Source organism: Thunnus albacares, chromosome 18 (assembly GCF_914725855.1).
Source record: "Thunnus albacares chromosome 18, fThuAlb1.1, whole genome shotgun sequence".
NCBI lineage: Eukaryota > Metazoa > Chordata > Actinopteri > Scombriformes > Scombridae > Thunnus > Thunnus albacares.
The window spans coordinates 10394576-10404005 of NC_058123.1; the positions used below are offsets into that span (position 1 = coordinate 10394576).

Here is a 9430-nt window from a genome sequence, read left to right on the forward strand (position 1 = left end):
CATGTCAGTGCGTGAAAGTGTTCGTGTGAGACTGAAGTCCTCGGCGACTTGTGTGTTTGTCATTCCAAAAATGTGCTGTAGTAAATCATTTTCAATTCTTTTTTTTTTTTTTTCTTTTCTTCTCTTTTTTGGGATAATGGTCAAAACCAACACATCACACTGTGCTCTCAAACTCCAATAAAACAAACAGCTCTGTTTCTATATAACGTCGTGTCGGTCACAAGTTTCATTTTCTGTGCAACAATTCAAACATAGCTGACACTTGAAAAACTTTAAAACAGGATTTCCATTTATTGTTGTACAGAATGGTCAGTGGAAAAATGAACTTTTAAAAAGTTAAGGCATGTAATTCAGCTGTAAATAATCAAAAGGAAGCACCTAATAGCAATCTAGGTCTAACACCACTAGGACACACAGCCGTCTGGCCTATTTTTCATTTCAATAAGTTATGAAAAACAGAAACAGAAAGTAAAAGGATATTTGCAGCAGATTAGTATTAATATAATTTAAATATATTAATTTCCATTAAAGCAACAAAAAAGTAAAAATATAACATCAAAGTGCAAAAGCGTGACTGAAATTAAACTTCAATAACTCTTCCTACCCTCCATTTCAGTAACAGGTTATCTGACCACAGTCAACACTGAAAAAATCAAACTGTATCATGGAAGACTGTTACACATGAGAAGCATAATCAGAACATTGGTTATATACCAATAATTACAGTAAAATTATGAAGTGGTTGCAGCATTAAATGCTTGCACCGTGGGATTGTGGATAGTTTTTTTTTTATTATTTTAAAAAGCTGCAGAGACTGACAACACGGTTGCTGACCTTCTCTCCACAAATCAGTAGCAGCAACTCAAAAGCTCATATTCACAGTCTGGAACGCATCAGTCCGCACAGTCTCAGTGGGGCCGACTACTGGGCTCCAGCAGGACCCTCTTTCCTGAAGGATTAGCAGTTCCGTTCTGCAGGTCGCCCTGTTCAGAAATGGCCCGTTTCAAGCTCCGCCCGTGACCGTTCATGGACCCGCGTTGCCATTTGCAGAGGTCGCCGTTCAGAATGTCTTGGATGTGCTGCACGATGAGGTTGATGGCCACTGGTGAGAGACAAATCCAGAGTTTTTTTTGTTTGTGAAGCGTTCATGATGCTGGAGAAACTGGCAGAAAATGATCAGAAATGAGACTTACCCATATTATCAACTCCCCTTGGAATAATGACATCTGCATACTTCTTAGTCTGAGAGAGAGAAAAAATAAATGTGAGGTTCTTGGTAATGTTTGCTGAGTGAATGTGACTCTGGAAAAATAGGCACACAATCATCAATGACCATCATCATACTTACAGGCAAACAGAACTCCTCAAAAGCAGGCTTGACAAATGTCGTATACTGAGTGAGAATCTGCTCCAGGTCCCGCCCTCTGCTCATGTCTCTCAGAACTAGAGGAAAATAACATCAAACCATTCATATACTGTGATAACATCTGTAGTATTATGTGTGTGGGTGTGAGTGATGGAGACGTCAATACCTCTGCGAGACAGTCGGACATCTGAATCTGTGTCCACAAAGAGCTTCATGTGAAACATATCACGCACTTGCTGCGGGTAGAAGACGAGGATCCCCTCAAAGAGGACCACGTCTGCTGGGTAAACTGTGATCCGCTCCTCCAGCCTGTAAAAACACACACAGTTCTCACATAACAGCACTAAAAAAAAAGCAGAGGGATTCTCTTCAGAGCTAAAACAATGTGTAAAATGTAAAATGCTTCCTTTTTTACCTGGAATGGGTGACGAAGTCGTATGTTGGCACTTCAACCACCTTCCCCTCCTGGATATCCTTCAAGGTTTTGTACATTAACTTGTTGTCGAATGCCTCTGCAAGACATCAAACAGAAACAGTAGAATTTGGTAAACGATGCCGTGCATGCAGTATGTGCTCAGTTGTGTCTGGACGGTATGATGTATAATATAGGTTTATTGCACATGCTAGTACATATGATAGTACATAGCAGGTCAGAATAGGTCAAGGAAACCCTGGTGTTAGCAGTTCTTTGCAGCATGCAAGTTGACAGAGTGGCACATCACAGCCGGAAAGATGTCTGTTTATTTTTTAGCTGCAGAATACACTGCCTTTGTCACATATATTTGCAATAAATATGTGACAGTTTGTGTATATGCAACAGGGTGTGCACTAATTTACAGCTGCAATACACGATTATTTTCAGTATCAATTAATCGTTTGGTCTATAAAACATCGGAAAACTGTTTGTTTTGTTTGACCAATAGTGTAAATCCCAAAGATATTTAACCCACTAATGTAAAACAGAGAAAAACAGCAAATAATTACATTTGAGAGGCTGGAATCATTAAATGTTTGGTCTTCTGCTTGACAATTAGTGTATCAAAATAGTTGCTGATTAATTTTCTGTCAATCGACTAATGGTTTACGCTCTCTTCTACTGTATATGCATACATTTTTCAAAAAAGAAAATGTATTCCACAACATCCAGCTGATCTAGTACCTTACACAATTTTTCAGACTTTCCAGGGCTTGTATTTCATCCAACACCAAGCCAGCAGCAACAATCCAGTCCAAACTCTTATTTAGTCTAAATCCATCCATCCGACTACATAATTTAATACTGCATAATTACTGGAGACCATTTATACATCTGTATGGGCCAGTATGAGTCCAATGTGATATTTTGCTGCTAATTTGATTATCCCTTTTTTCCAGGAGTGTGGCATTTAATACAAATGGATACTACCTGGATGATCGAAGTTGTACTGGCCCTTCAGCGCTTTTGCCTTCTGCTCTGGAGTCAAGACTTTGTAGAAACTGTCCTGGCTCACAATTGCCACCTTCCTCTGGCGGTGGTCCACTTTGTTCTGGCCCAGGAGCTCCATGATCTTGGCACAAACTGTTGACTGTGGCACAAAAACTTCTTTCACTCAAGTATTATTTATGACGTATGAGGGTCGTAATTATTTATGATCTATCATAAAGCTTTAATAAGTTAAACTAGCGAAACAAAACGTAGTTTGTGGTAGCATTCCTGAGTAATGAAGGGGAACAAAAGTCCAACAGTGTGGACTGAAGTGTGACCTTCTCGGAGTTTGTTTATCAGCTGACTCCGTCTGGCACAGAGATGGAATTGACAAATTCATCACAGCGGCTAGTTAGCTAAATGAAGCTCTTTGGCGCTAAAACGTCACCAAAGTGTGCTGGCACAAGCATTAAAAAGTAGCAGAGCATATATGTAGTAACTGCTTTAGTTAGCATGTTAGCAGAATAATATAAAAGAAATCTTCATTAGGAAAGTGGGGGCGTGCCAGCTGGTTTGACAGTTTGATGAATGCTAATGTTGCTAACAAGCTAAGCTAAACCCTTCGGGATGCTAATTTCGTTGTTGGGAGATCTCGTAGCTGAGAAAAATGACTGACCTTGCCGCTGGCAGTTCCTCCGCTGACCCCAATCAGGAAAGGTCGATGCCGTGGCCTCTCTGCCTCGTTTACGGCTCCGGAGGCATCCATCGCAGTCCAAAAGAGAAGGAAGACTGCAGAAATCTAGATACCTCGGCAGTGTGCTAGCTGCGCTATCTGTATCAACAACAACGCGCTGTTCTCGCGAGAATGATCTCTCAAGCGAAAGTATCGTTGCAGGACAATTTGGAGCGGAATTCATTAAATATTTACATAAAATAAGATAAATTACTACTTATATAAATTATTGATAACTTATAAATACAAATTATGTTAGTGTTTCTAAATACAGTGGTGGAAGAAGTAGTCAGAGCCTTTATTTAAGTAAAAGTACTGATACAACAATGTAAAAATACTCCCATTACACGTGAGATTCCTGAATGAAAAATCTTACATAAGTAAAAGTATGTAAGTATTATCAGCAAAATGTACTTAAAGTATTACAGTAAGAGTAGTGGTTTGGTCCCTCTGACTGATATATTATTATATATGACATCATTAGATTATTAATACTGAAGCATCAGTGTTATCAAGTTACTGTTGTAGCTGCTGGAGGTGGAGCTAGTTTCAACTACTTTATATACACTTAGCTAGTTTAGTCCAGTGGTTTCCAACTTAGGGGTCGGGCCCCTCCAAAGGGTCACCAGATAAATCTGAGGGGTCGTGGGATGATTAATGGGAGAGGAAAGAAGAAAAAACAAAGTTCTGATACACAAATCTGTTTTCAGTTTTGGGACTTTTTCTCTAATCTTTGATTTTTGGTGAAATATTGGATCATTTGAACAATAACTGAAATTAAACCACCATGTGAGAAGTTTAGAGGGAAAAATCACTATTTGGTGGAGCTGTTAACAACTCAAAAACATCTGAAAGAGGCCCCTGACTTCACACTGCTTTTTGTAAGATGTCACAAGGCAAAAAGGTTAAAAACCACTGGTTTGATCTTAAACATTATGTTGTATTTTAAGAGCTTGTTATATTATCCATTGTATCAAATCTTCATCTGAAGAGTAACTAAAACTGTCAAATAAATGTAGTGGAGTAGAAAGTACAATACTCAAGTAAAGTATAAGTACCTCAAAATTGTACTAAGGTACAGTACTTGAGTAAATGTACGTATGAGTTTGAAATAAACACACATCTGTTTTATTTATAAGAAGTAGCTGCGATCATAGTTCCAGCCTCTATTTCATTTCTTTATTCCTTGATCTGACCACACAACAACAAAAACAACATAGATTAAAAAGATTTGTATTTATTATAAAATTTAATATAAACATCTTACAATATACATATACAGTGTAAACACAGTATTACTGTTTTTCTGGGTCACTGTCTGCTTTTTCAGTGTCTTCGCCACGCTGTAACTTCTCTTTGCTGGATTCATCCACCACGATCTCCAAAGCATCACTTCCTTCAACCCTCCTCACTGTCTCTCCTTTGGCAGCGAGGATTTCCTCAATGTTTCTGAAGTGAACAGCAATGCAGCATTTAAGTCATTCAGAAATACACTGTACAATCAAACATGTCAATTTCTTTAGTGGATTTTGTGCTACTTGAGCTCCTCAGACATACTTAAATAATCACAGAGGTGCTGGTTGACAATCTCATCAGTTTTTTGTGATGAAGACTGTGAATGTGATATGTCTAACTCAGACTGCTGAAGCCTCACATAAGCTTCATGTAAATTTTTAAAAGCATTTTTGCACAAAATGACTGTGTGGACACACTGTGGATTTTGTCCCCCATCACTTACATTGAAAGTGCATTTGGAGGGGATCTTTTAATAGCCAGTCTGAACAGGAGGAATGATTACAGAGGAAAACCTCTTTCAGTGTTCATATGGACACTTGACTGTTGTTTTAAGACACACTTGAAACCATTTTCCTTTAACAATGTTATCAATCCATTCAAATAGTATTGGCATCACATGTAGAGCTAGACCAATAAATTGGTCACGTTGATTCATCAGTCAATATTAGTTTTTTACAAATCTATCTGTACCAGCGTACATGTTGGCCAATAAGTAACAAGAAGTTGTTGTGCAGAAAAGGCCAAAGAAATGTTTATTATGGTTTTATGGCTGCAACTAGCTGGAAACAATGACTGTTTGGAAGTTTTTGTTTGAAAAATGATTAATCGATCATCAAAATAGTTGCTGATTCATTTCCTGATGATCTACAGCTCAACATGTTTTTAATTTGGAAACTGTCTGACTCAGTTCATAAACTGTTCCTCAGTATATACACACAATTATACAATTCCTCAGTAAGGGATTCTCATCAAGGACAGACAGACAGACAGACAGATAGATAGAGCATTCTATTAATCCCAAAGGGAAATTAAAGTTTGTTTATGTTAAGTTTCAACAGAAAATGAACTATTTTGATATTGATTAATCATTTTCTTGAGTTAAATTGCCCAAATTCTCTGATTTCAGCTCCTTAAATGTGAATATTTGCTGGTTTATTTAGTCTATGTTTGGGTTATGGACTGTTGGTCGGGACGAAACAAGACATTTGAGGACGCCACCTTGTTCTTTGGGAAACAATGATCAACATTTTTCACCATTTTCTGACATTTTATAGAGCAAATTAGTAATCTAGAAAATAAGTAATGAAAATAATTGTTAGTTGCAGCCCTACAAAACACTCCTACATGAATGGACTCCACCAATAAGAACACCAACACCAGTGCAACCATATAAACTGTAACTGGGATAATTATAATGACATTCTGCTTCATGTTCGTAGGCTCAAAGCACCACCAACCTTTTCCCCTCCAGGTCAGAGAACCAGCCGAGGTTATCAGCAATGATGTGGTGGTTCTTACATCCCTTACATGTCACTATCACAACACCTTTGTGGTACGACAGCTTGGAAATCTTCTGCATGGACCTGGTGGAGCAAACCTGCAAATAAAGCTGGAATTAATCCACATGAAGCAGGACAACTAATGAAAATGAAATAACATTAAAAAAAACAACAACCAGAAAATAAAAACATCTGGTTTATACCTTGCATGTGTAAACCAGTTGATAATGTGTTGTCTGGATCTTCCCAACAGCATCACTTCTGACAGTCGGAGTTGTGGAAAATCTTCTGTATCTTCTCAGATCAGCTTCATTTCTGTCAGCAGGTAACAGCTGATGAAAGCTGTGCTGATTCTGCTGTGTGGACAGAAACCTGTCAAAGATCCGGACTGAGGTCGTCTGTGGTCCTGGAGGACAACAGTGAAACCGACCGTGACAACATCGCAACAACCGGCTGACCGCCAGCATCTTCCCGGAACTACGTGATGAAGGTAAGCGGACAAGAAGCGTCTGTAACACCGACATGACTGTCGATGTGTCGGTTTAAAGGCTGAAAGGAGTAGAAGATAGAAATACAAGCGATTTCATCAGCTTGTTTAGTCGCGGTTTGATGATCACATTTGTTGACTTTCTTCTTCTTTCTTCCTCTTTCTTCTTCTTCGTCTTGGCGGTTAGCAAACAACAAATTGGCGCATTACCGCCACCAACTGGTATGGAGTCTGGGTCAGAATGATTAGTATTTACAATATTAAAAAAACAACAACAACAACAACAAAAACATCTCATATCTTCTCAATCTAATTAGTTAGTCTCAGATAAAAAAATTTAAGAAACAAACTTTATTAACAAATTGTTCCTACAACAAAATTAAAGTGATTATGATTGAGATGACATTCCAGTAGATGTAATTGAAAATGAGGAATAAGATTAATAATCACTTTGGTATCACTTTGCATAGATTGTGCTATTATTATTAAACTATTATTATTATTATTATTATTACTTACTATAATTTTGCGGATTTAGATAGCGGATTTAGATTTCAAATACAAAAGAGCAAAAAGTTGCTTACAAATTCATGCACCAAATAACAATATCCTGTTATAAATAATAATAATAGAGGCTGGATAATAAGATACTCTGAAACTGTCCGTTATATATTATGAGTACTTTTACATGTAGTTTATTTTGCTGATAATACTTCTATATATTTACTTAAGTATAATCAATCACACAAGCTCCATCAAAGGTATTAAATGCATCAAAGCCAAATGTAACACAACTGAATCCATCATCATTTACAGGCTCATACAGATTAATCAGCTGTTATTTGAAAATGATAAGGAATGAATGAGGGCCAAAACAGAAAATAGAAACAAAATTAAGGATGTAAAACAGTCTAAGAAGGTGAACCAGAAACTGAGCGTTTGCCAGAAACAATCCCAAAGTCATGACAATATCATGGTCAATTTAGTCTGACCATCTCAAAAAACTGTATGGTTTTGTTTGATGAAGTTCAAAGCGCAAGTATAAATACTGCAATCGCAGTCAAAGATCAAAGTATTTTAACATTGTTCTTCATAATCACACGCCCACACAATTTACTGTAAATTACTCTGGGGAGTGATGCATATTGTTAATCTGAAACAGTGCTGCCAGCCTTGGCACTGTAATTTGCGACTGTCCCTGATTGGTGTGGAGGCATTCTTCCAAAACAATGTGTTTGCCTGGAGTTTATTTTGACCAACAAGAATCCACTTTAACTTTTGGCTCAGTAACCGTCCTATAATGGAGAAGACAGTCATTTATTTGAACCCAACCACCAGAGGGTGACATAAAGACTTCAGAAGATATCACCCTTCCGATTCAGATTTTCCTCCCAGCCTCAAAATACATCAGGGATAGCCGGTGGGGCGTAAATCAACGCCAACCTCCTACATTATACTAGTATTAATGTGCTGAGTTGTCCACAGACAGTTATCATCACCTCATTGTTTGCCAAGGCTTTAGAGGGAATGGAAGAAATAGGAACAGTATTTATAACAAAACAATTTTCATTATTGTCCCAGCTGGCTAAGGCCAAGGTTGCTGCAAGAGTTTATAGCTGAGGTGAACGAGTCCAGCAATCACCACAAATGACCTTGGCACGCACAAATGTCTGAAGAGTTCAATTTAGTGAGCTGGACTGAAGGGTATGTTGCTTAATCCTGCTTGGGGAGGTGGGGGTAGATTGTTTAGGGGAAACTGCAGTCAGTTTGAAACTGGGAGGGCTCCCAGTGCTGAAATGCTGCCTCTGTGGTGAGTCAACATGCTGTTTCTGTGTGCTGTATTAATAAAAAAAGACATGTCAGCACAGATGTCGCATTTATCACCTATAATAAATGTCACATATTGAAGAAAATACCCTGACTAAACACTATTTAGGAAAGCTTGGACGTGTGTTTGGGGTCGTTATCCAGCTGCAGTATGAATCCTTCTCCACAAAGATGCAAACCAGAGGGTATAGCATGTCTCAGAGGAAGTGGTACTTCTCCTCAGTCAGGGTGTAGTCAACTCCAGAGTAAGCAAAACACTCCTAGACCTGAATATTCCCACCACTATGTTTCACAGGGTTCGATACACTTTGGTTTCATTCTCTCTCCTTTTCTGTGTCCTTATGCACCCTTCTGTTACTGCCATAAATCTCAAACTTGGATTAATCAGTAAATAGGACTTTTTTTCCCCAGTCATCCGCTGTGAAATGCTGGTATTTCTTAGCCCACCCCAAACGTTTGGCCTCGTCTCACCTCCTGAGAAGTGGTTTAGAAACTGCTACTCGTCCTCTGAGACCACTACAAGACAGTCTTCTTTTGACAGTACTTTCGTTGATTTGAGGAGACTTGCGTTCTTTATTTAGCAAATTCTTTATCTGTGATGAAGTTGCTTTTCTATCTCTCAGGGAACTAAGCTTGATGTATTGATCTTCTGGTGGTGTGCTCACTTTTGGTCTGCCTGATCTTGTTTTGGATACAACTGATCCAGTTTCTTCAAAGTGTTTTAGAGCTCCAAGCACTGCCCCCTTAGAAACCTTTAGTCTTGTCATGATTTGACGCTGAGAAAGCCCCTCTTTGCTTATAATAACAATGTGACTTC

At 38.4% G+C, this 9430-nt stretch overlaps 2 protein-coding genes across 2 annotated transcripts; both read right to left on the reverse strand.

Moving 5' to 3' along the window:
- Window positions 1-119: 119 nt before the first annotated feature.
- Window positions 120-3633, reverse strand: uck1 (uridine-cytidine kinase 1). The gene is made up of 7 exons (XM_044332924.1): window positions 3448-3633; window positions 2772-2931; window positions 1782-1878; window positions 1533-1675; window positions 1349-1443; window positions 1194-1242; window positions 120-1102 (listed from the first exon to the last, which is right to left on the reverse strand). Exons 1-7 carry the CDS (start codon window positions 3535-3537, stop codon window positions 909-911), a joined length of 828 nt encoding a protein of 275 aa, XP_044188859.1. The 5' UTR covers window positions 3538-3633; the 3' UTR covers window positions 120-908.
- A 1088-nt stretch (window positions 3634-4721) lies between these two features.
- dnlz (DNL-type zinc finger) lies at window positions 4722-6963 on the reverse strand. Its single transcript, XM_044333837.1, has 3 exons — window positions 6503-6963; window positions 6258-6397; window positions 4722-4953 (listed from the first exon to the last, which is right to left on the reverse strand). Exons 1-3 carry the CDS (start codon window positions 6821-6823, stop codon window positions 4800-4802), a joined length of 615 nt encoding a protein of 204 aa, XP_044189772.1. The 5' UTR covers window positions 6824-6963; the 3' UTR covers window positions 4722-4799.
- Window positions 6964-9430: the final 2467 nt, after the last annotated feature.

Coding starts and splice junctions, on each gene's coding strand:
- uck1 (XM_044332924.1), bottom strand. CDS start 3,537: ATGGATGCCTCCGGAGCCGTAAACGAGGCAGAGAGGCCACGGCATCGA. Junction 1,444..1,532: donor TGTCCGACTGTCTCGCAGAG/GTATTGACGTCT, acceptor ATTTTCCTCTAG/TTCTGAGAGACATGAGCAGA. Junction 1,103..1,193: donor AAGGGGAGTTGATAATATGG/GTAAGTCTCATT, acceptor GTCTCTCACCAG/TGGCCATCAACCTCATCGTG.
- dnlz (XM_044333837.1), bottom strand. CDS start 6,823: ATGTCGGTGTTACAGACGCTTCTTGTCCGCTTACCTTCATCACGTAGT. Junction 6,398..6,502: donor AACTGGTTTACACATGCAAG/GTATAAACCAGA, acceptor CTTTATTTGCAG/GTTTGCTCCACCAGGTCCAT. Junction 4,954..6,257: donor TCTGACCTGGAGGGGAAAAG/GTTGGTGGTGCT, acceptor TGTTCACTTCAG/AAACATTGAGGAAATCCTCG.